Source organism: Euprymna scolopes, chromosome 27 (genome assembly GCF_053919585.1).
Source record: "Euprymna scolopes isolate OS-2025 chromosome 27, ASM5391958v1, whole genome shotgun sequence".
Classification (NCBI taxonomy): domain Eukaryota; kingdom Metazoa; phylum Mollusca; class Cephalopoda; order Sepiida; family Sepiolidae; genus Euprymna; species Euprymna scolopes.
The window spans coordinates 95,663,875-95,690,754 of NC_136508.1; the positions used below are offsets into that span (position 1 = coordinate 95,663,875).

The window sequence follows — 26,880 nt, forward strand, 5'->3', positions numbered from 1 at the left end:
TCAGGTTGATTGGTTGGTTGTTTTTGTTTTACGGCATATCAACCCTTTTCGGGTTATTTAATGCCGAATCCAAAGATTTTGAAGAAAAATGTTTTTAATCAAATATATTTGTTGTTTTCACGTCGGTTTCCATTTAACCCATAGTTGGGACCCTAACAGGTACTACCACTCCGGGTCAGAGTGGACCTGGGAGCAATGGTAATTAAAGGGTGGCTCCACACTCCCCAAAGCCCACAAGCTGGGGCCTCACCACTGGATATAGTTTAAGGTCATATCCAGGATCCCCATTGAGGGACTTTTACCCTCTGCAGGGGGGAAGTCGGCGTATTCTAATGCTCCACCGACAGGGCCGATATTTTCAGGATCAATGTGAAATTTTATGCTCTTTCCAATAAACCGAATATAATATTTTAGACAAGCGTTTGTTTTTAAATTCACGGCCGCCCCATTTTCAAGTGTGTATTAAAAAGTAAATAATTAATTTACACACCAAAGTTTTATATATCACAAATTGAAGAGAAAAGGTCAATAAATAATATATTCAAATTTAAAACAAAAAAAAGTAGTGTTTTTTTAGAAATTTACCTGTAAAGTTCGAAGTTTTTTTTTAAACCAGGTTGTTTGTTTTTTCTTTTGTTTTTTTAATGAAACCTTGGTCCTTGCTCCTTTAATTGAAAAAAAATTAGGGCTTGAATTACATTTTTCGAGTAGTTATAAGCTTGGAAAGACAGGTGGTCGAATAATTCACGCCTCCCATTTTGAAATGTCTATTAAAATTAAATAATTAATTTACTCACCAAAGTGTTATATATCACAAATTGAAGAGAAAAGGTCAATAAATAATATATTCAAATTTAAAACAAAAAAGTAGTGTTTTTAGAAATTTACCTGTAAAGTCCGAAGTTTAAAACCTTTTTTTTTAAAAACAAACACGTTTTTTGTTGTTTGTTTATCTTTTTTTTTTAATGAAACCTTGGTCCTTGCTACTTTAATTGTAAAAAATTAGGGCTTGAGTTACATTTTTCGAGGAGTTATAAGCTTGGAAAGACAGGGTGGAATTATTCACTATTTTTCACAGAATTTCTGACACACCTACCAATCTACCCATGTTAGAATGGGTTTCGGAATAGACACCCCTAACCTTGCCAGCATACCCGAAAAGCTATAAAAGTTGACGTGTCGAATGTGAACGATGAGTTGGATGTAATGTAAAAATGTACCGAATTTAAAAGGGAACAAAATTCAAATTTCCGTTCCATTTTTACAACAACCGTAAAGCAGAGCATTCTATGCAAATTTTACATAACTTACTGTATTAATGCTATTTTTTTAAGCAAAAAAAAAAAAATATTTAGGTTTGGCTATAAATTCCTTAACTCATTTCACCCTAAATAATTTAGGTGACTGAAATAGGAATCTAATTGAATTTTTATTTTCCTGAATAGTATGCGAGAAATTCATTTTTCTTCAAGTTATATCGAATTCATTAATACGGACTTTAGGAGCTTTTTTCGGAATGTGCCTGTAAAAATTATTTTTTATTGTTACAAATTACGATGCTTTATTTATATAAAAAAAGCAAAAATAAATTCTTGCATTTTTTATTTACTATTGAAAACCATAACTTTAGTAAAGGTATTTTTTGTTTAAACAAAATAAAACATTTTCACTAAGTAAAAATAATTAGGTCATTATATTCTGCGATCATTATTTGATAAATACTGAAATTTTCATTAAAATTGGTTAATTTCCTGATTTTTGTGAATTTTTAAGTAAAGGGAGGGGTCAAAATGTTTATACACTTTGAGCGTCGGCATTCATTTTGTCTGTACCTACCATTTTTCGATGAATATTTGATAGGAAAGCGACCACGTGTGGTTAATTTAAATCAAATTTCAATCACCTGGTTACATTATCAATAATCATGTGATTAAACCCATTGAAAATTTACCGATATTGTAAACACATTCTGTTTACATTAAGCCTGTAGTGCTGAGACCAAAAGATCCATTTAGTGATGCAGTGTTGGCAACTGAGATTAAAAAAAAAAACGCGAGATCAGGAGAAAGAAATTTCCAGAAAATCGCTAGATTTTTAACTTTTATCATCTGAAATTTTCAAAAATCGCTAATTCCCCCCCCCCCAACTCCATATTTTAACTTCCTACAATAAAAAATTATAAATATAGTATATTCAATACATAAAATGTTCCGTGTTTTCTCACTATATGTTTCTGGAATTATATTGAAGCGGCTAGCTCTCCAGAAGGCTTACATATTTTATCAGCTAGTTTTACCTGTTTTTTCAGAGAGAGTATTTCTTTTTCTTTTTTTTTTGCAAGAAACAAATCATAAACTCAAACTTTTTATAATAAAAGTTAAATTGAAATATACTGCAAATTAAACATCACAATAATGGTGCAACATATTTTGAAATTAGAAAAATAAAAAAACAAAAAAACTTTGTTTTATCATGTTAAAAGTATTTAGGTTGGTAGATAATTAAATTCTACTGTGTTGGTATAAGTTTTTTTTTTTTTTGCTGTTGTTTCTTGCTTTTTACAATTTTCGACTAAATACTTCTAAATTAAGCGGGGTTGCTTAGATCATATTTTAAACTAAACTTCGGAGGTTGGCATGCCCCCCCCCCACCTAAAAAGTACTTCGAAAAATCGATTTTATAGCGAGATTAAGAATGGTTAGCCGAAAAAAGGTGAAAAACAAAACAAATAATCAATAAATAATTGTTACCAAAGGCAATAAATGCTACTTTTTTTTTACTTACATGAATGAGTTTATTTTATGTTTTAAATATTTTCAAGAACTTTCCTTTATTTTTTAATCTAAAATTGCGGGTGTGTGGGTGCAAAATATCTCCAGATTTTCTAGAATTCCCCGCTAGATTGCAAACGAAATCTCCAGATCTAGCAGGAAAACCGTTAAATTGGAAACACTGGTCACGTGACAGAAAGCGGTAATAAATAATTGTCCCTAAATAAAAAAAATGGCCTATCGGTACAAAGAAAACCACCTATTTATCATAGAAAAATTGAGTATGATGTTATAATTAAAAAGAAATATATAAACACACATGGATATAGTAAACATATTATACCAAAATGTGGAAGCCATCCGTCCAGTGGTTTTTTAGACTATTAACGAACCAAGAGTTACATTTTTATATAAATATATATACATTTTTATATATATATATATATATATATATATGAACTCAAGCTTATGGGAAAGTTTACTAGTCAAGTGCCGTTGCAAGCTTCAGTCCAATATAAGCATTAATGTTTATATCTATCCCAACCAAAACTAAAAAAACTCGGAGTACAGTAAGGAGCAGAGCTTCTCAGCTTAATATCATAAACATAAACAAAAACAGTAAACCGAAGATCGACCTGCAAAAAATTCATTTTTCAACAGAAGACCTCCAATAAAGAAGGGTGGCGAAATATCTTTATTCCGCGGAGTTTCAAAGAATGTAAGGTTCTTTTCATCAGAGGAAAGGAACTAATTAGCAGATCATAAAGATAGTTTCTTTCCTCTAGTGGAAAAAACCTTACATTCTTTGAAACTCCGTGGAATAAGGATATTTCGCCACCCTTCTTTATTAAAGACTAGCGGGGGTACCCGGCGTTGCCCGAGTGTTTGTTTCCGGGACGGGGGGGGGGGAGTTTTAAAAAATGTTATGGTAGGTAAGTAGGAAGGATCAAACCCGGAGTCATGAGTAAAAGTAGGAAAATAAAGTGTGAAAAAAAACAAAAAAAAACATCTGCAACGTTAACAGTTCGGCCACCAAGAAAAGTCCATTCCAGTTGTTTAGGAAAAAAAAAAAAAAAAAAAAACGACTACGGTAGGTCGGCGCGAACGTGAAAATATAATGTGAATTGTCCAGCACGCTAACCACTACGCCACAGAGCACTGCAGCTTAGTTTAGTGATTTTAAATAACTTCACATGAAAGAACTACGAAGCCAAACCCGTGTTCTCTTCTCAACTGTTCCTTGTGAACGATCCCCAAACGGTGTTAAGTGGTGGCAGGGGGGGGGAATTTATTAGAGAGAAAATATTTTACCACTTCCATTGATCTTAACCGATTTTGGCCGTGACTTCTCAGCAGAAAAAGTATAGAAATCTAAGATTATCGAGGAATTTGAGAAATAATAAGCCTATAACACACCTCAGATATTGTCCTGCCGTTTGTGCATATTATATTTGCATGAAATATCTTGATTTTTAATCCTATTAAGGTCAAAATCCGACGGGAAAAAATGAGTTCATTTTATTTATATAGAGATATTCTGTCAAAAAATTAATTTTTGCATGTACAATCTCCGGTTTACAGTCTTTGTTGATGCTTGATATATATATATATATATATATATATATATATATATATATATATATATATATATATATATATATAAATTTTACCGTCACTGGATTATTTATCTTCCACCAGACCAACCATTCATGTGTAATCACCTTTTTCTTCACCATATTCCCTCTGCTTCACTTTTTTTGTTTTCAAGTAAGATCTTTGACTTACTCCTTGTTTCATCAAATACTTTTGCATGCAAAATCCGATCCTGCATTTTGCTAATTCCTACCCTCTGATGAGAAGGAAAGTATTTCTTTGAAACTCCGCGGATTAAGTAGGTTCAACTGCTTGCCCTCGTAAATAGAGATTAGAAGTATCTTCATATATGTATGAATAGTGTATTTTGCCATCTGAAGAGTGGTTATTTTGGAATGACATAATGTTTAAAATTGTCCAAATGGTCATAAAACAATTGTAACGAATATGAAAATACACAATATGATGCTATCATTTTTTATTTTTATTGTCTTGATTTTGTGAAAATATTATTTGCATGCTCAATTATAAAAAATTAACAATCATGAAACTTAATTGAGTCAATTAATTTTGACTTTAATTTTAATTGGTATATGAACATTACCGAATTTTAATATATTTTCCTATATTAATTTTTGGTTAAAAAATATTAATAATATATATATATATATATATATATATATATATATATATATATATATATATATATATATATATATATGCCACAATGAAATGATGGAAATTACGGAAATAATATCATATATATATATATATATATATATATATATATATATATATATATATATATATATATATATAATTCGAATCTAGTATATATATACATGAAATAAATAAAATAAATATTTATAAATGTACATAATTGGAATAAAATTAGTGTATAGACGTATGGCTAAGAATTTTTATCCTGGACTCCAAAATCAACAGAGATTAGGCCATTATTGTAATTTCGGTCCGTTGATTTTGTGGTGGCTGTAAAGTTCTGTACAGTTCTAGGAGGGCCACCCTCCCTGGCCTTGCCTTCTTACTTTGAGAAGGGGTTAGTTTATTGCTGATCGCCTGAAGTGCCTTTACCGAGGAATGCCGACGGAGCTGCCTAGGAACTTTTTGCAGGTCAGGTCTTCCCAATTCCACTTTCCGCCCTGGTGTCTAAGTTCTTGCGATGCGAGAGAACTAAATTCTTTTATATATATATATATATATATATATATATATATATATATATATATATACTAATTTTATTCAATTTTTTTAGGAAACTATTTTACATCTTCAAAGTGATCATTTGTTGTTTGAGAAGATGCACTTAAAAAAAGTTGGGGGTTACATCGGCTGAAACGTTATGAGAATAACAACCAGAATAAGAATAGTAGTTCGAATAATCTCAAAAATACATATTCAAAATCAATTGTGGGTGATAAGCTGAATTAAGAAGCGCACAATGGCGGACATATAAGAACGGTTTCCGGGTTGAGTTAAACACTGTCTCCACTCAAACAGGCCAACTGCATTTCCTAGAAAATTCAATTTGCGTTTGATTGGATAATCTAGTTGATGACGTAATATGTTCAGCTGTTTCCTGTATTAACTTAATCTCTTAAGCGTTGTACGATGAAAAACGCAGTTGCTGAAGCGATTAGCGAACTTTGTGTTTTTCGTGTGGCAATTTAGATTGCCGCAGCTAATTATTTGTTTTCAGAGTTTTTTTTTTTTTTTTTTTTTTTAATATATATGTAAACTTTACGCTTTATTTTATTAACTAGTATGGGTGCCCGGCGTTGCCCGGGTGTTTGGAGGTGTGTGTTCAGTAAAAAAAAAAAAAAAAAAAAAAGTGGTAGTAGGCAGGCAGGCTCGAACCCGTGACGCGAAGGAGGAAAAGAAAGTGAAAGAAAATCTGACGTCTTACCCTTACTCGATGACGCAATCGGAAGTTCAGAACTTTGAAATTAGTAAAGTCATCCCAAGCGATACGGTGATATAATTTGTCTTGAATTAAAGTTTAAAATGCAAAAGTCGAGTATCACGTTTTAATTGTGTTTTAAACGGAAACATTCATTTCAAATGCGCCCCTGTCATATCAAAGAATATACTGTTGATTTTATTTATATGCCGGGCCTTTCTGCTTGTGCGGTAATACAACTTCCCAAATGCACTTGTTATGTTAAGCTGTATAAGGCGTTAACTTTAATCAAAATCTCCAGTTCCTTCTTTCATCAGATTTTTTTTAATTATCGATTATCAATACTTATTGAAGATAATCTAATACGAAACCTATTTAAGAACACTGTCAGGAACATAAAGTAGATTTGTGAAATTTCATAAAAATTGGTCCAGCCGTTTCGGAATTCATAAGGAACAAACTCACGCATGCACGCACACACGCACGCACGCACACACACATACAGAGAGAGAGAGAGAGAGAGAGATAGAGAGAGAGAGAGAGAGAAAGAGAGAGAGAGTTCCTTTTATCTAATAGATAGATAGATAGATAGATTTTCAACAATTTGAGATCTATTTCTAAATTGCAAGTGAAATGGCAAATTGATTCCTCCTTTCTTTTCGTTTCATTTTTACGATCATATTTATAAGATAAATAAATTTGTATTGCGGTTACAAAAACGTAGCTTGAAAAAAGGATGCGAAAGATGAATTTTATGATAAGCATTTTGCAGCAAATAGGTTGCTGAGAAGGAAGTACTGCCTGTGACTGAATATTTAAATAGTCATGTTGGAAAGCGCTCTGCTGATTTTGATGATGTGCGTAGAGGCAGAAAGCAGAAAGAATTTTGGAATTTGGTTTTGCATTTCATTAGATATGAATCTGGCACAGCAACAACTCAAGTATATCATCTGCTGATTAGGAAAAAGGACAGGAAGTTCTTCTATGATGTGAAAGTAAGACTTGTTCAAGAAATCATGACACAGTACAAACCAACTATATGTATCTGATTTATAAATAGCAGCATTAACAAAAATCCACATGATATTCATAAAGTATTAACCTTCAAATAGCATATATTAAAATTTAAAGATTAATATTAGAGTTGATTTTAAGACTAATTTAAGAGCTAATTTAAATTCACGACTAATATTTGAACTAATATTAATTTTAAATTAATATTTCAATTAATTTGGATTTTAGTCTATTATTTGAACTAGTTTTAATTTTGGACTAATATTTGAGCAAATGTTAATTTTAGACTAATATTTGAATTAATTGTAATTTTAGATTATTTGAACTAATTTCGATGTTAGACTAATATTTGAATAAATTTCAATTTTAAACTAATAAATAAGTTCAATTTTAGATTATTTGAATTAATTTTAATTTTAGATTATATTTGAGCAAATATTGATTTTAGACTAATATTTGAATGAATGTTAATTTTAGACTAATATTTGAATGAATGTTAATTTTAGACTAATATTTGAATGAATGTTAATTTTAGACTAATATTTGAATGAATGTTAATTTTAGACTAATATTTGAATGAATGTTAATTTTAGACTAATATTTGAATGAATGTTAATTTTAGACTAATATTTGAATGAATGTTAATTTTAGACTAATATTTGAATGAATGTTAATTTTAGACTAATATTTGAATGAATGTTAATTTTAGACTAATATTTGAATGAATGTTAATTTTAGACTAATATTTGAATGAATGTTAATTTTAGACTAATATTTGAATGAATGTTAATTTTAGACTAATATTTGAATGAATGTTAATTTTAGACTAATATTTGAATGAATGTTAATTTTAGACTAATATTTGAATGAATGTTAATTTTAGACTAATATTTGAATTCATTTCAGTTTTAGATTAATGTTTGAACTAATTTAAATTTTAGATTATTTTTTAATTAATATTTAGACTAAATTTAATTTTAAACAAATATTTGAACTAATTTTAAATTTTAAATTAATATTTGAACTAATTTTAGATTAATATTAGAGGTAATTTTAAGATAAATATTGGAACTAATTTTAAGATAAATATGTTAATTTAAAAATTGATATTATAGACTAATTTCAAGATATCCTTATTAATTGATTTATCGTTATTTATTTGTTCCCATAGAGATTTACACGATGTAATGCTATATATATGGTTGAGATGTATCAGTTCTTCTTTAATCCAACCTATAAACGGTCCAGAGTATCTTATTAGTGACACTGTCCATGTGGTTATTAGGTTTCTACTATATGGTTTAGTTTCAAGAAGTTTCCTTCTTATTCTGAGGTATTCCTTTCCAGTTTTCTCTTTCATTTCTGTTGCTTTGATGGTGTATGCTTCCAAAACTTCCAAGTGTTTGTAGCTACCAGGTTCACCTAGTGCCCTCATCTCTTCATCTTCATCTTCCGTTGCTTCCAGTTTTCCCTTTCGCATGACCAGCTGTGCGCATTTTTTCACCAACCTGTGACGCGAAGGCAGAAAAGAAAGTGAAAGAAAACCTGACGTTTTACTCCTACTTTGTGACGCGACTGAAAGTCATTCCAACTGATACGATGAATTGCAAAAATGACAACGCAAAGAAAAAAACAAAAAAAAACGACCCATCGTGTAGAAAACTGCCCAGTTGAGGGTGAAGGAATTAATGTTTTTAGCCAATTTTTCGATATTTGTCATCCGAATGGTCGAGCTGCAAAACGATACTGATCTCATGAAAATCTGTTATCTCTGTCGAAAGTTTTAGGTAGACACATTGCACTTGAACTTCTGCATGTCAGTACAGTTGGGAAAGCAGGAACCCGGAAGGGAGTTCCAAAGTCTAGCATTTCTGGGGAAGAAACTATTGGAATAGAAGGCTTTCTTACATTTAGGGATTTCTACTGTGTAGGGGTGGAACTTTGCTGATTGTTGGGTTTTTATGGCAAGGGAGTATAAGCGCGTGTAGTTCATCAGAACATCTACCATTAAAATACTTGTAGAACAGGCAGAGGGATACATACATACATTCATACATACGTACATACATACATACATGATGATTGCAACGTCTTGTCAGATGAGTGCCACTCCCTCAGACATTTAAAATTCATGAGCCCAAATGTCTGAGGGAGTATCTATACAAATATGATGTTACAGAGTCTTAGCTTTGTACGTCAGCTAAGTCTCTCTCTCAGTTCAAAATGTTGAGATCCAGCAACAAGCAAGAGCAAGATAGCCAGCAACAAATTAAACTGCAGACCAGCTTAATGCGGGTACTGGTCTCTTGCTTTATGGTTTTTTAAATCAGAGATTTGCTTCTCCTAGAAAGGTTGCCTTCACCACGGCTTACGGGAGCCCTCTTCACCCCAATACACATATACACACACACACACACACAAATATACACGGTGCTAGTTGGCCGTTGACCCAGAAAAAGAGTTCATTCGCCCTTTGGAAGGTCTTGTTTTTAATCCTCCAGGGAGACTAGCCGCCCTCCTCACCAAACAAGTCTGGTGGGGGAACCAGTTTAGTCGCCGGTGACCCGACCATGAGGCAGGTAGTACTGGGTTACATGGTACCAGTAGCATATGACATGACCTGACACAAACACATACATACATACATACATTTAAACAGACAGGTGAGATTTATATAATAGATGAATGTTTGGTTGTAGGCATATTATTAGATTTGGTCTAGCGGTTACAAAAGACAGTAAATAAAAATTATGGCTATTTGGGCCATCCGTAACTATACAAGTCTGACAGTTATAAATAAACGAAACGGATGTTAGGCATGTTTAAATCTAATTGGTAAGAGCAGGCACATTGCTATTTCTAACATTGATAAGGCAAGGGATAAACAGATTTTTTTTCTGATAATAAAAGGGGGAGAGGGACGAAGGGCGAAGAGGAACGAAGGGAGGGGGGGGGACATAAAATGTTTTTTTTAGACATCGTTAATTAATTGGTCTGGTTCGTCATTTCAATACAAAAGTGATAAAAACAAAACAATCAACTTTTAAGCTCTGCCGGCAGCCATTCCGGCTGAAAAAAAAAAAAAAAAAAAAAAAAAGAAGCCTGACTGTTGCGGCTGTGTCAACCTCTGATTCTATCTTTTGTTCTGGTTTTCCATTTTATATCTGTACTAGCAGGCTGCCCGGCGTTGCCCAGTCAAAAATACGCTTAAATATGATATTTTAATTTATGCAGATTTCGTAATTTGTTGTTATTGTTGTTGTTGTTGTTAGCGTCCTTCCGTCTAGATAGACGATGGAGAATCGCGCCTGAAGGTTGTCATGATTGGTGGCATCTGTTGCTGTGACTGAGCAGATCGGCAGATTCTGCTGCACTTCCTGCAGGGATACCCTCCGTCAGGCTCTGCCGATGCTGCTGTCTTTTTGCCCTTGCCTCTCTTCTCCGCCTACTTTTCATTTCTTCTCTCCTCGCTCAACCGGACACACTTCTTGACTTTGACCCTCCAGTAGTCATGGTCGACAGCGTAAGATTCGAGGTCAACAGGGTTGTCATAATTTGTAGTGGTCAGCTAAATCGAATCCCTTGTTACATAATCAGGAGAATTGATATGGCCTGAATTTATTCATTTCACGAATAATTTGATTTTGTAACCGATCAGCAAGTAGATGCAGCTGCAATGCGGCATTTTTACACAGAAATCCATGGGACTATATTTTTATCTATTTGCGTATGTAGACAGTGAATGGCTTGGAACATTCGAGAAAGCTCATATATAAGCATCAGTGCACCCAAATCAAACAAGTCTCAGCAACGAATAGCCACTGCTCAAAATCATCACACATGTGGACTCCGTCACACGACGTTAAAAATCTGCACTGGTAAGAATGTCATGTTCAAACTGTAAATGAACAAATTACTCAGAAGTGCACGATTGCGGAACTCTCTTCCGTCTGCCTGTTTCCCACCTGACTACAACTTCGATGTCTTCAAATCCAACATAAACAAATTCCTGACAAACCGCCCCCTTAAGTAAGACACTCTATCAAATCTCCAATACTAATGATTACTACAATACTATCTCATAGATTACTGTACACGCAATAACCATTATCCCTGAGTGGCCTCCGGGCCTTGATAAGTGGTGACCCCCATATATAAAAAAAAAATTTTTTTTTAAATTACTCAATCCCTGTACTAATGAAGCTCATGCAAACAACATGTAGTATGAATATTTTATACTCACAAACTTTCATCTTCCTGGTATTTTTTAATCGCAGGGTTTACTTCATAAAATATGCAGACATTAATAATTTCCTGAGTCGCGGAAGGATTTCTTCAATCGCTAAAGACTTCCAGCAGTATTTTTACGAATATTCTTTTTTCACTTCAATGATGTTCCCGAACTTTCGACTTATTTAAATACACATTTCTCTGCATTATTAATTTTTTTAATTTCATGATCATCGGGAGATATCGAACACTCAAGAAGGGCTGCGACTTGCACATATCTCTCTCACACACGCAGAAAATAAACCGTTTCTGGTTAAATAAAAATTATTATTTTAAATTATTTTAATTTTGCATTTGTTCCAGAGTCGCTGCTACTGATGTTTTTTTTTTCTTGTTAGGGAAAAGAGATCCGACCTATGCTCCCATCACCGTCATGAATTCGGAGACCAGTCGATGCCTCTTCTCCATACATATTTAATATTATAGAGACAATTCTCTATTGATTATCATATTGTACCCAACATATAGTAGTAATTTCAAAAGTTATATATATATATATATATATATATATATGACATAGTTGCCATCAGCTAGAATCGAAACCAAAACATTTAGATTACCAGGGTTATTCATTACCATTTGAGCTAAGCCCATATGCATACAAAAACTTTTAAAAAATAACGCTGTTAAAATTATAAATGTATATTTGCGAATGTGTAGTAGTAACATGTTTAGTTGACTTACACCAGCCAAGTTCTATTTTTTTTAAATTTTGACCCTTTTCTAAATATTTTTACTGGCTAAAAAACAAATCGAATTTGTTCCACATGTCCAAATTCTCTATTAATCAGGTTTTAAATTGTGCGAATTTGCTTTTTTCTTGGGATTAATTTTCCATGAAATAAAGTTCAATTCACACATGTGAGAATGCAATAACAAATCAGCAGAAAAGTTCTTATCAGAAAAATGTGACGACAGTTTGGAAGAAGGGAAAACAACCAAGCAATTGATATCTAAGCAATTTTACTGCGTGAGAAAATGAAATATAATGTAAAATGAAAAAACGGACTATTGTACAGAATGATGAAGATGATTAAGGGTTTGCGAAACGTGCTTCTTTGCTAGAACTTATCTGAGTTCGGATAAGAGATAGTCATCCCACAATTCTGGCCTGGCTCTTTTCGGGTGGACGGTTAAAAGTTCTGCTTCGTCGTATAACGGAAATGGATGCTGAATTCTCACCGCCGTCTTGGGATGTCCGGGAAGAAGACAATACTCAATGGGCAACGTGAAACAGAAGGGAGGTGGCTTTCAGTGACTGCCGTTGTGGGCACCGAAGTTACAATCTCCAGCTGGGGTCGAAAAAGAGGCTGATGCAAAATCTCCCAAGGTTTTTATAGTTTAATACACGTGACCCCTAAGAGGGAGTGGGGGTAGGAGATCACTGCTAGCCAATCCACAGAGCATAAGAGGGACAAGCACCATTAGCAGGAGGAGCTATATAAATAAATTCCAATATTTTTTCTATTTTACATTCAACGTTCTGAAAAGAAGACATAATTGTTTTAAAACAATTGTAATTTAAAAACGATTAGATAGAACGAAAAACACTCTTTAAAATAATATATAAAGTAAAGTTATTATGACAAAAACTCATTTGAAAATACATCATTTGAAATCAAAATTAAAAATTCCGCAACAACTTTCTTCTCAACTTAATATATATGTGATGACATCTAACATATGTTCATAAGTGTGTATAACGTATAACGTAGAACGTATGGATTCAACAAACATGGGCAATAACAATTTACAAACAGACAGTTCTTTACACAAAGGGACGGATAAAATCTTGCTGGGGTTTACCTCTACAGGGAAACATACCTTTTGTCCGTCGGTGGGTCTTGACTGTAAGCTGCAAGAAGATTTCCTGAAGAATAATAATCAACACTCATATTATTTCTAGGCAACTTTTATTTCCAGATGTTTCCCGTTTGTAAGTTTCACACTTTCCTTGTCCTACATCTTTACTGTCTTCTGCCCTGATAGCTTCCCCGGCATACAGAAGCCATTACGACTGGTTGCTATCACCCCCACCCCTAGCTTACTCCCCTCCTCTGTTCAATTTGACTGTCCGACCTAAACTGACTCTCTCTGACTCCTTGACTAAACTGACTACGTGTATATATAAAACTATTTCTTTATAACTACGTCATCACAGCAATGTAGCACAAAAGAATTAAATCGTTTTGTTGTTTGCCTCGTAATCGATTTGTTATTATTATTGTTAACTAAAACTCCTAACTGTTTTAACATAAAATTTACAAAGTTAACATTCCCAATACATATTTTAGTTGACAAAAAAATCTAGACTTAGAAATAATCTTAATAATAATCGTTCATGATTAGTTTCTGGTGTTTTCCAGGAACCAACAATATAACAGCAACGCTCCACCATCATAACAACAATGACTGCCATCATAATCACTATCGTCACAGTAACTATGGCAGATCATGGTTAAGCAACAAACTAACCATAGCTCAAGCCAGTCACCATTATTATCATCATCTGCAGCTTATTATCAGGCCACTCAAATTTCTACAACAGATATGATAAAAGCAGTAGTTCATAGTGAAAGGATTAAAGGACATTTGAGCCAGGATAACCATTGTTGTGGACCAGGATATAATAATCCTAACTCGCTACAAAAGAAAATAATGAAATGAATGGGAGGAAGGGGGGAAAAAACTCAATTTGAAATAAACAAACAACAACACGTAAATGTTTGGAAAAATAAAACTTAAATATGTTTGCAAAAAAACAAAACAAAAAAACCGTAAATATGTTTGAAAAAAAAAAACCCCAAAAAAAACTTAAATATGTTTGCAAAAAAAAAAACAACAAAAAAAAACATGTTTAAAATTAAAATATAACAAAAACATTTTTATTTCAAGGGTGCCATTATATAGATTTTGTGCTTCCGTAACTGGGTGGACAGACAGTAACGCCACCTATAGTCAAACGGAGGAAACAGACTCGCTCTCTTTCTTCACAATTACCTGTTTTTTTTTTTAAATTTTATTATTCAATTGTAAGATTAAAGTATAGAATAGTTACAAAACACCCCTCGCTCCCCATGTTAAGAACGGCTTTTTAAATAATAACGTTATTATTTCAGCACGGATCAATAAGTGCACTAGTATCGTTGTTTTAATTCAATTGTAAGGTTAAAGTATAGAATAGGTACAAAATACCCTCCCCTTCACATGTTAAGAATGGCTTTTTTAAATAATAACGTTATTATTTCAGCACGGATCAATAAGTGCATGAGTATCGATTTTTGTCCCAGGCCTTGCCGGGTAACCCTACTAGTTTATTATAATTCGATTAATGAAGTCATCGGTGGCAACACTACGGAAGAAGTCGCACTACAATAAATTACTAAACGACTTGACCAAGAGTTGTTTTATTTAAAAACCATCATCGTTGTTATAAAAAGAAAAGGTTCATAGTTACGCGCATGGGCTTCCGTAGTTATTCATTGCGTCGCCCGCCCAACTGCGATGAGGATTATTTCTTGGAAAAGGCTTTTTGTGTTGTTAGCAACTTCCTGCCTCCATTTATTTGGATAACTTAAATACCAAACAACAGAAATGTTCAGGTTTGTTATTTAAGATTGTTATTATTATATTTTTAACTTTGATTTAATGTGACGTTTATTTTTAAAGACTTCTTTTCAGTCAGAACTCGAGTTGCAGTTTTTGTTCGTTTCAGAAGAAATGTAAAACGGATCCAAAACGTCAAAAATGAATTCGACGATAAAATTAGTTTCGGTTTAAACTTGTATGCTGTTCATTAATGTTTTATTTAATTAATTCGTAAAATTAAAATAACAACGGATGCTTATATAAATCCAGGTACTTACAGAAATTAACAAAACTGTTAAAGAAAAAAAACAAAACAAACGAACGAAGAAACCATAAACTAATCGGTAAATATAAAGTTTTGGTGGTTAGGTTGAATAATACGTTTTTTATTTAAAATTTTGGGTTTGTATTACTGTACACATAGATTCGAAAAAGTTGTCAAAAAACAAATATATAACAAATAAATGTTATCAAAGGCAAGATAAATTACTGTTCTACCAAACTGGATATAATTTTCGTGTTTTTATTCAATGTAACATGTTTATTCAGCTCGAAAAGCATACATTGTTTACCGATGGATTGGAAAATTCAAAATGGCGGCCGACTCTCTCTTTAACACGGTAAGTTCGGAAAAAGGTGTAATAAATAATAAACTAGACAAAATACTGTTAGAAATTCGCTCAATATATGTTACCGTGTCATAACTTGACATATATTCGGTGTTTTTTTCATAGTATTTTTTCTAGTTTATTATTTATAACACCTTTTCCCGAACTTACCGTGTTAAAGAGAGAGTCGGCCGCCATTTTGAATTCTCCAATACATCCGTAAACAATGTATGTTTTTCGAGCTGAATAAACATGTTACATTGAATAAAAACACGAAAAATATATCCAGTTTGGTAGAAAAGTAACTTATCTTGCCTTTGATAACATTTATTTGTTATATATATATATATTTTTTTTTTTTTTTTTTTGGCAACTTTTTCGAATCTGTGTACAGTAATACAAACCCTTTTCACGTTAATCTCAACAAGCGGACCAGAACGAGACCCCCCCCCCCCTAATTTTAACCGGTATTCTGCAGTTGGTTTTTTTTCTTTTTTTTTTTTTTTCTTTTTCTTGACAACCTAACCCAGCGTAGTATAAACACCCCTCCCCCAACCTTCCCATGTAAAGAACGGCTTTCGGAATCCCCCCCCCTCGAAAACTATACTATAAAAATTATAGAGGGGGATGATTCTCGTTCAGGTTCGCCCTTTAGATTATTTATTTTTAAGTAAATTATTTCTTGCCTTTGGGAACAATTATTTGTTGTGAATTAAAAAAAAAAAAAAACTACTTGTCTGCCCCGAATATAAATGTTCTACTGGTAATGGGCAATATGGATGTTGTTAGTCGGCAAGGTGGCTTCCGCGAACGGATGGAAAAAGTGGAAGGGAACGCAAATTTTAGCGAAACGAAATTTAGCGAATAATCGACTGTACACAGTCTAGCAAGAAAACAAAACAAAAACAAAAACTTGACTGCTGATAACAACTAAGAAATTTTGTTTTAAAAATTTTCTTTGACTTCGGCTCAGAGATCTGATCTGTTCTGATGCTTGCTACAGTCTGCTACACACTTGTCACTTCACCTTTTCTGTCCTCGGTCAGTGGAGAAGAAATCCTTCATGACTGTGACAATTTAAATTTTTGTTCCTATCCAGAGTGCCCCTTGGTACTAGTGCACTTATTAGTCCGTACTGAAATAATAACATTACTATTTAGAAAGCCATTAACATGGGAAAGGGAGGGTCTGTACTTTAACCTTACAATTTAATAAAAACATATCCTAAAACTTGAATACTATTTAAAAAAAAAAAAAAAAAAAAAATAGCGCGGATCAATTGCACTCACTAGCACCTGCCCCTTTTTTTTAGGGAGCTGGATTTTCCCCGCATTAAAAACCGACCTTGTATCTAACTCTGCCTTCGTGGGGAGGCAAGTAAAAGGACTGTAGTTTCACATAACGGTATTTTTTTACGACCTGCCCCGGCCCAGCCCCAGCGTTGTATAAACACCCCAAACCACCCCATGTTAAGATCCACCCCCTCAACTTCCTCATGTTACGAACGAACGGCTTCCGAGATGTTATTCCGAAAGCCGTTCTTAATATGGGGAGATTGAGGCGCGTCGTAAAAATGTACCCACATAACAATTTCATAAACAAAACCTACTTGTGAAATTGTGTGAAACTACAGTCCTATTTTGGGAGACAAAAAAAAAAACGAAAAAAAGTTTTTCATTGTTTTTTGTTATGCAGAGAAAGGAAGATGAAATTCAGTTTTTACGGTATCTTTTTATTAAAATGTTATGTGAAAACTAGTCTAGTTGAAAAAAAAAAAAAATTTCTTATTAGCGGTCGAGTTTTTTTTTTTTTTTTATCTTGCTAGGCTGTACAATCGATTCGTTAATTTCGTTTCACTAAAATGTGCGTTTCCTTCCACTTTTTCCATCCGTTCGTGTGTCGGACATTTTTTTCTTGTTCCCACGTAGCACTCACCAGTACTTGTTTTTTTTTTCGAACTGAATAAATGCTTTAAAATCTCTATGCCTGTTTTACAAATATTTTAATGAAATGTGGGTACTGGTCGCGGTAAGAGTTCCCTGCCGAACACCCTCAAAAAACAATAATTTCTCCCCGCGCAGCCGCAAAGGACATGTTTTAGTTGCCATAGTTACAACACTTTTTATCGACATTGTTTTATGAATATTGAAATAAAAGACATTACTACACATTTATTAATAATATCTCGCTTTTAATCACTTTTATCGACTTTTTAAAACTTTTTTAACTCTTTTTAAATGACAACGTTAATGTTTATGAATATTGAAATAAAACATTACTACACATTTATTAATATCTTTTTTTTTTTTTTTTTACTGTTTGTGTCACTTTTATCGACTTTTTCTTTTCTGTTTTAAATGACTACGTTAAAAGAAAATAACATTTATTAAACATAAGTAAATTTATTATTCTATCATCATTTTGTGGACAGTAAATTTCAAGAACCGCCGATAAGTTTCATAAAAGAAAAAGTCGATAAAAGTGACACAAACAGTAAAACAGTAAAAAAAAAAAAAAAAAAAAAGATATTATTAATAAATGTAGTAATGTCTTTTATTTCAATATTCAATATAAGAATAATTTCAAAATTGACACATAAACAGTAAAAAAAAAGAAGATATTAATAATTGTGTAGTAATATGTTTTATTTCAATATTCATAAACATTAACGTTGTCATTTAAAAAGAGTAAAAAAAAAAGTTTTAAAAAGTCGATAAAAGTGATTAAAAGCGAGATATTATGAATAAATGTGTAGTAATGTCTTTTATTTCAATATTCATAAAACAATGTCGATAAAAAGTGTTGTTACTATGGCAACTAAAACATGTCCTTTGCGGCTGCGCGGGGAGAAATTATTGTTTTTTGAGGGTGTTCGTAGCAGTATCAGAATTTTTGTAAGAATTTTTGACACCCCTAACACGAAACTGCGAATACAATATAAAAATCTCGGAATTTCTCTGTTAAAAGTGGGTTATTTATTTTCTTTATGGATTATACTTCCAAAATAAACTATTACAGTTGTTTTAAAAGTAATAGAAATATTATTATTATTATTTTTTTTTAAACAGTAATGAATTTTCCGAACTCAATATTTTTCAATTTTTAAACTCAATATTTTTCAATTTTTAAATTTTAAAAATCTATCAATTTTTCTATTGATTCTATTTTTACGATATTTTCAGCGTAAATGTGAAATTTTATGTTCTTTCCAATAAATCGAATATAATATTTTAGACAAACGTTTTTTTTTTTTAAATTCACGACCCCCCCATCCCAATTTTTAAGTGTCTATTAAAAAGTAAATACTTAATTTAGTAACCCGATGAGTACATAATTATTTACTCACAAATTGAAGAGAAAAGGTCAATACATAATATATTCAAATTAAAAAAAAAAAAAACATAGTGTTCTTTTAGAATTTTACCTGTAAAGTTTGAAGTTTAAAACCTTTTTTTTTTAAACCACGTTATTTTTTTCTTTTCTTTTTTTTTTTTTTTTTTCAATGGAACCTTGGTCCTTGCTCCTTTAATTGAAAAAAAAAAAAATAGGGCTTGAATTACATTTTTCGAGGAGTTATAAGCTTGGAAAGACAGGGGGTCGAATAATTCACGCCTCCCATTTTGTAAATGTCTAATAATAATTAATTTAGTAACCCGATGAGTACATAATTATTTACTCACAAATTGAAGAGAAAAGGTCAATAAATAATATATTCAAATTTAAAACAAAAAAAAACATAGTGTTCTTATAGAATTTTACCTGTAAAGTCCGAAGTTTAAAACCTTTTTTTAAAAAAAAAACACTTTTTTTTTTTTTTTTTTTTTTTTTAATGAAATCTTGGTCCTTGCTCCTTTAATTGAAAAAAAAAATTAGGGCTTGAATTGCATTTTTCGAGGAGTTATAAGCTTGGAAAGATGGGGTGGAATTATTCACTATTTTTCACGAAATTTCTGACACCGCTCGGCAGGGAACTCTTACTGCGACCAGTACCGAAATGTGACCTGATAGGTGTAATTTTTGACACCCCTAGCAGAAAACTGCGAATAAAATATTTAAAAAAAAAAACTCGTAATTTCTCTTTTAAAAGTGGGTTGTTTATTTTCTTTATGGGATTATACTTCCAAAATAAACTATTAAAGTTGTTTTAAAAATAATACAAATATATTAAAGAAAAAAAAAAAAGAAAAAAAAAAGTGTTTACAAAGTGCCGGCGCGCCTTCATGCAGCCATTTTTTTTTTTTTTTTTTTTTTTTTTACGTAATGAAATCAATTGAATTTTACGAGTTAACTAATTTTCAATTTTTAAACTTTGAAAATCTATCAGTTTTTCTATTGGTTCAAGTTTTACGATATTTTCAGGGTCAATATATTTTATGCTCTTTCCAATAAACCAAATATAATATTTTAGACAAACTTTTTTTTTTTTTTTTTTAATTTACCCCTCCCCCCTTATTTTGAAATGTCTATTAAAATTTAAATAATTTATTCACCAGAGTTTTATATATAACAAATTGAAGATAAAAGATGAATAAATAAAATATTCTCTTTTTTTGGGGGGGGGGGGGAGCTTATGTTAATGTTAAGTAAATATTGGATGCTTATGACAATTTTTTTTTTTAATTTCCTGCAATGTTTCCTTTTTTAGATATTTAAAAAAAAAAAAATTCACCCGATAAAGAATTTAAGAGAAGAAAAAAAAAAAAATTTGGTAGAGCGAATTTTTTGTAATCGGCTAAAATCCATGAATGAAATGTTCATATTTTGCAAATATGGTACCAGGTAGCACATACTGACCACTTTGTAGTTGAAATGAAATATGTCAAAAATACAAAAGGGAGATAAGGATGCATGTGTTGTTTTTACGTTTTGGAAATAGTTTTGTCCCTTGAGACATCCGTATTTGATAAACTGAAAATTCGAAACCACACGGCAGAAACGAGTTGCGAAAATGCGATTTTCTGGGACCCTTGCTTTAAAAAGTCCTTTTATTTAAAAAATACATGGAATATAAAATATAGATATGGACAATTCTTATAAATGAAGAATGGAAGCACCCATTGCTTAGTTTTTAAAAATTTTTTTTATATAGGTAAGTGATTTTTTTGGCATTTATATATATATTTTAGATTTGGTTTCAGTTGAATTTCGTTAATTTCGTGAAATCATTTTGAAAGAAAACCGCTGAAAAAAAGAATTGTATTTTTTTTCATCGGTTTTGAAATTAGGGTTTGAAATTACATTTTCATATTGATTATAAGCTTCGAAACAGTCCATATAATCAATGTTTATTCACTGGTTTCCAATAGCGGCTTCTCACACTGATGAACTCGTTGCACTTGTGCCCCCTTACCAACGTACATATCCCCAACAAACTGGCTTAGCAACAAAATCACAGCCCTTCTTCACTGAGGTCCCTAAATGCCAAAAAGCTTCTACTCTAATAGTTTCTTCCTTCAAATAGCTAGACTTTGGAATTCCCTTCTTACTACCTGCTTCCCTGACCGTATGCAGAAGTTTAAATGTAATGTAAACCAACATCTTGTTAATCTTTCCTAGGCATGGCCCCAAATAGTAGCCCCTTACGTCCAAGTGGAGATATGCCTTGTTAGGGGTGAACTTCATGATACAGCACGCAATACTAATACGAGAGTCATTCCAAAAATATGAGGCTTTATTTTTGGAATGACTCTCATATTAGTATCGCGTGCTGCATCATGGCCTAATTTTATTCAGTTTTGAAGAAAATGTGTAAATCGTTGGTCAGCTTCCGGCAAAATCCAGTAATGAATTATGACACTAGTTTAAAGGAGACCACATATTTTTTATTTATTTATTTATTTTTTTACAAGATGGTCACCACTTATCAAGGCTCAGAAGCCACTCATGGATAAGGGTTATTGTAAGTACAGTACGTTAGTGTGGATATTTTAGTGTCTACTTAAGGGGGCGGTTCATCAGGAATTTGTTTACTTTGGACTTGGAGACATCCAAGTTGTAGTCAGGAGGGAAGCAGGCAGATGGAACAGAGTTCCACAGGCGTGCAGTTCTAAGAAAGAAGCTTTTTTTTACAGTGGATTCAGCTAGACGAGTGTCTTTTGTAAAAGATTGGCGAGGGGGACCAGAGATTGGAGTTCAGACGAGCACCTGCCATGGAAATAACGATAAAACAAAGATAGGCTCGCAACGTCTCTTCTGTGGGAGAAAGGTTGCAGAGCAGAGAAAAGGGCATCCCCCCACTAAGCCATGTTTTGTAGTCTGTCAAGGCAGGATAGGCTGTTTTTAGCAGCTTCTGCCCAGATATGGCAGCAGTATTCCATCCTTGGACGTACTTGGCTTTTATATAGATAGAGAATTGCATCAGTAGTGAGGTGTCTTCTGGAGCGGTAGGATCCCACCATCTTTCCAGCGACCTTGACAACAGACTTGATGTACGTGTTCCATTTCAGATCAGGAGTAAAGGTCAAGCCCAGAAGCTTGTCAAAGTATGGGGCTTTTCCTAGATGAGAGCCATCCATTTCAATTGATGCCAGATGAAGATAAGAGCGTTGATGATGTAAAGATAGAAGTTTGATTTTTGATGCATTAAAGGTAACCAGCCACGTCTTCCCCCACTGAACCACTCGTTCGAGATCAGAGGAGAGAGAATCAGAGAGAGCTTTGTCATTTACAGCCTTTGATGTGTTGCTGTAGATGGTTGTGTCATCAGCATAGATGTCAACGAATGATTTAAGTATGTTTTTAGGGAGATCATTGATGTAGATCAGGAAGAGAGTTGGGCTCAGGATGGACCCTTGAGGGACACCAGCATTAATACCGCAGGCCTCTGATTTTTGTCCATCAACCACTACTCTTATGAGCTTATCGGAGAGAAATGATTTAATGATAGAGAGAATATTTCCAGTTATACCGTAGGTGAAGATCTTGTGAAGTAGGCCTTTATGCCATACCTTGTCGAAGGCCTTTGATATGTCAAGAGCAATTGACCTGGAAAGGAAGCTTTTGTCAAGAGATTCACTAATCCTATGAGATGTAACCGTTAGCACATCTGCGGTAGATCTTGCAGAACGGAAACCATATTGCGTGTCACTAAAAAGGCTATTTCTGATGAGGTGGTTGACTATTTCTCTATTTAATATGGATTCCAGCAACTTACTCATGACACACAGGAGACTTATTGGTCTGTACTGAGAGGAAGATGACTTATCACTTGAGTTCTTAAATACAGGGCATACTGATGAGGTTTTCCAGGGTGTTGGAAAGCACTTCTCCTTAAGGCAACGTTTAAATAGTTTTGTAAGTATGGTAGCAAGTTCTGGTTGAAGCTTTTTTAACACTATAATTGGGATGTTGTCAGGGCCAATAGCTTTACTGGAATCAAGGTTCTTGATTAGCTTGGCGACCTCACGCACAGATATTTGTATGTTACCTAGCATGTTCTGTGTTAAAGGAGGAAATATGGGGAGTTGATGGCCTTCGTCGCATAGGGTAGAATTAGCTGCAAAGTTCTTGGCAAATAGTTTGGCCTTGTCTGAAGCTGAGGAGATGACCTCTGGTCCGTTGATAATGGTTGGGATAGAACGCACACTTCTGTTCAGGATCCTATTTGTTATTTGCCAAAACTGGTGGGAACTGTGGTTAGAAGCAAGAAAGAGAAGTCTTACCGTGGGTGCTCAGCGAGTGAGTACAGGTGAAGAAAAGGAAGAACAAACATGGCGGCCAGCATTTTTATTTCGTCCGTTCTCGCATAATCTCGTGTGTGCGTGAAGATGGAACCTATAAAACGATGTTCATTTCTGGGTGCTGGGAGATGATTCCCGGCCAGCCAAGAGAGAAGAGACAGAGGACTGTAGCGATAATCTTTTTTGAACATTCCGTTTGTGTATTTGAGGTGACCCCCCCCCCCATTTTATCAGCTACTTTGGATTTAACAGACTGGGCATATAGCTCTCTTGCATTTTTTATTACTCTTTTACAGTGGTTACTGGCGTTCCTGAAAGCAGCTTTAGTCTCAGTGCATCTATTACGTTGGTAACTATGGAAAAAGTGATTTCTGTGCGCGATGACAGCAGCACATTCTGGGGAGAACCATGGCTGGCTGTTAGGTTTTTGTTGAAATTTTTTAGATGGTATGAATCGGTCTATGCCTTCAATTAACCATTTGGTCAGGTCTGATACTACACACATCATTTTTGAACATGGAATGCAGAGGTAGATCAGATATAAATGTACGGAAGCTATCCCAGTCAGCCATAGAGTATTGGTATAAAGTACGGTGGAGAGGTACGTCTGGGGACTTATTACATTTCCTTTTTATCTTAACTGATACGACTGAGTGGTATGAGGATCCTGGAGGAGAAAGAACGGAACATGAACATAGCTCAGTGGAAGTTGAGAGAAAAAGGTCTAGGAGGCTTGCATATTAACCTGTAGTATCGGGCACACGGGTGGGCTCGCGAACAATCTGAGTGAGGTCATAAGCAATGGCAAAATCATGACAGAACCTCTCCTCATCATCTGTCTTATTTGAGTGGGTCAGCCATTCCACGTTATGGACGTTGAAGTCACCACAGATGTGGATGTTAGCCGAGGAGTATGCAAACAGGATGTGGTCTATTTTCTCAGATATGCTCTTAAAGATAGTAACTCTGCTGTTATGGGGCCGATAGTGGGCAAATATAAATGCAGTGGTGTAAGCAAGTGCAACCTGAAAGCACATAAGGTAAATTAGGATCTTCTCTAGAGATATCTCTGCCACATGGAAAGCCATCTTTAATGTAGGCACATATTCCATGCCCATGGCGATCTTGGGGGTCAGATTTAGATGTTAAGTTAGAGTATCCGTTAATTATGAACTCCTCTAGGGAAGTGGTCGGCCCTATTCCAGTTTCGCTAAGAAAGAATATGTCAGGTGTCGTCTCCTGTAATTAGGTTTCAACCTCTGGAAGGTTGGAACGTAGACCCCTGATGTTGGAGAAGGAGACCTGGTAGTAGGGGTCTACGTTGGAAGATGGGGTTCTAGGTTTATTCGAGTTTTTTTTCTGGAGATGTTTCATGTTGAGGTTTTGGGATTTGTGGAACAGGCCGGCATACTTGGTTAGAGCAGCACAGAGAGGGAAAGTAAGAGAAAAGACAGGAATTTTTTTTTTTTTTTTTTTCTTTGTAGCACGAAAAGGTAAAGCCGTAACAATTACCCACTAGTATGGTATCGAGAGGCCCCACCAGAGGCTACTGTATGGTCCAGAATCCATTCACCAAATGGAAATACAGCAGTCCCAGTACTTTGCGCCTGCTGATAGGACAGCCTCCTTAGTGGTTAATCCAAGGTTCGGGTCCCTGACTATCAGGTGGATAACGTCAGCCCAGACAAACGTTTACCTCCAGCACCCTTATTAGTGACATGGCCACAAGGATAGACATAGACAGAAAAATTTCCGACATCTCAGACTACTGTTTACCAAGTACTATCGACCTTTAAAGCAGCTTTTTCTTCACCCTTTGTCACAAAAATCATTCAGTTGCATGAGGACTGAGACAAAAAAAGGAAGAGAGAGTTACTGGAGCTGCCGATAACACATCCACTGTATTATCTACTCTCCATTAAAAAAAAAAAAAAAAAAAAAAAAAGGGGGGGGGTATAAGGGACTTATTAATATCTACTTAGTCCGGTGCTCAGTTATCAATTCATGACGCTTTTGAAGATAATCTCCCCTCCCATATTAATGGGTGGATGTTTTGGCATTATATGTCTCGAGTTTGAATAATTCGAGCTTCACCTTATAATTAAAATCCAATAATTAACTTTTATCAATTTGTGAAGTCGGCTTAATATCAATTTACATTTGAGTTTAAATAATTATGCAAGATTTTAATTTGGGAAGTTCTCGTTTACATAGGTGACTTTTTTTTTTTTTTTCTTTCCGTTTTACATGTAACAAGACGATATTGGTTAACAGCATATTTGACAAAGATTTCAGAACAGAACAAAAACGCCAGACAAGATAGGTAAAATTTAGTTACGACTTTTTAAGTCAAAGCTGTAATAAGAAAACAGTTAGCGGTAATTAGTACAAATTAGGTTCAAAAGTTGGAAACATTTTTTAACCTTAGCTGAAGAGTCTGGAAGTGGGAACCTAGCAGACTCATTTTAGCTACATAAGGATATGGGGGGGGGTAATGCTTTTATTTTTTTATTTCTTTGTCTATTAAATGAAATTCGAGTTCAGAAATATCCGCCATAGGTACTGGTCTATAGAAGCACCAAAACTACATATTGTTACTTCGGTGCTTGTTAAGATAGTCGACAAATCGATTTTTTTTTTTTAATGTGATTTTAAGCAAAAGCAACAATACTTACTTGTCATGTTGAACATATTATGTCCAAAAATTACGAAAACTCGTCGAATAGAACAGCTATTGTTTTTAATACAAAAAAAAAGAAAAGAAGTCAATTGCTATAAGTCTAAAATGTTGGTTGCTATTAAAATAGCGAAAAAAAAGTTAAGTATGTCCCCTGTATTCGACATCTTTAAGGTGTTCACATCTAGGGAAAAATGCAATTACCCCCCCCCCCACACACACACACTCAGTTTTCCATAAAAAATTTAAGTATAAATAATTTTCTACTCGATGAATTTTCGTAAAGTTTGGATATTCCTATTTTCGACATGACAAGTACTGTAGTTTTTTCTTAAACCCACATATTTAAAAAAAAAAAAAAAAAAAAAAAAAAAAAAAAATCGATCCGAACAAGTACTAAAACTATCACGTGAGACCTTGTGTGTCTGCATTTCACATTGATACCGAAGTGATGAATAAGGAATGGGCATCCAGAAGATTTCATGTTAGCTTGCGAGTATTGACGGAGAATCAGTCACAGAAATGGCTGAAGCAGTCTACAGCGTAAAAAGAAAAAAAAATCACCATAGATACTGAGCTATAGAATTTCTGACTAGTTATCTTTGCATTTTTCCTAGATGTGAATACAGGGGACATACTTATCTCCCATTTTACCAGTATAATGGCTGACGCACTGTATTAGCCCATAAAGATAGACTATTTTTGGGTGCTTGTGCAGTTTAGCAAAGGTATTAAGGAAAAT

The 26,880-nt window shown here is 33.6% G+C and overlaps 1 protein-coding gene across 1 annotated transcript in view; it reads left to right on the forward strand.

Annotated features, from left to right (window-relative positions):
- The first annotated feature begins 14,520 nt into the window (after positions 1-14,520).
- The window catches only part of LOC145249023 (uncharacterized), a 104,536-nt gene continuing 92,176 nt past the window's right edge, over positions 14,521-26,880 (forward strand). The window contains exon 1 of the mRNA XM_080110882.1: positions 14,521-15,188. Within this exon, the coding sequence (XP_079967008.1) occupies positions 15,181-15,188 (8 nt within the window). The 5' untranslated portion in view covers positions 14,521-15,180. The remainder of the gene's footprint in view (positions 15,189-26,880) is intronic.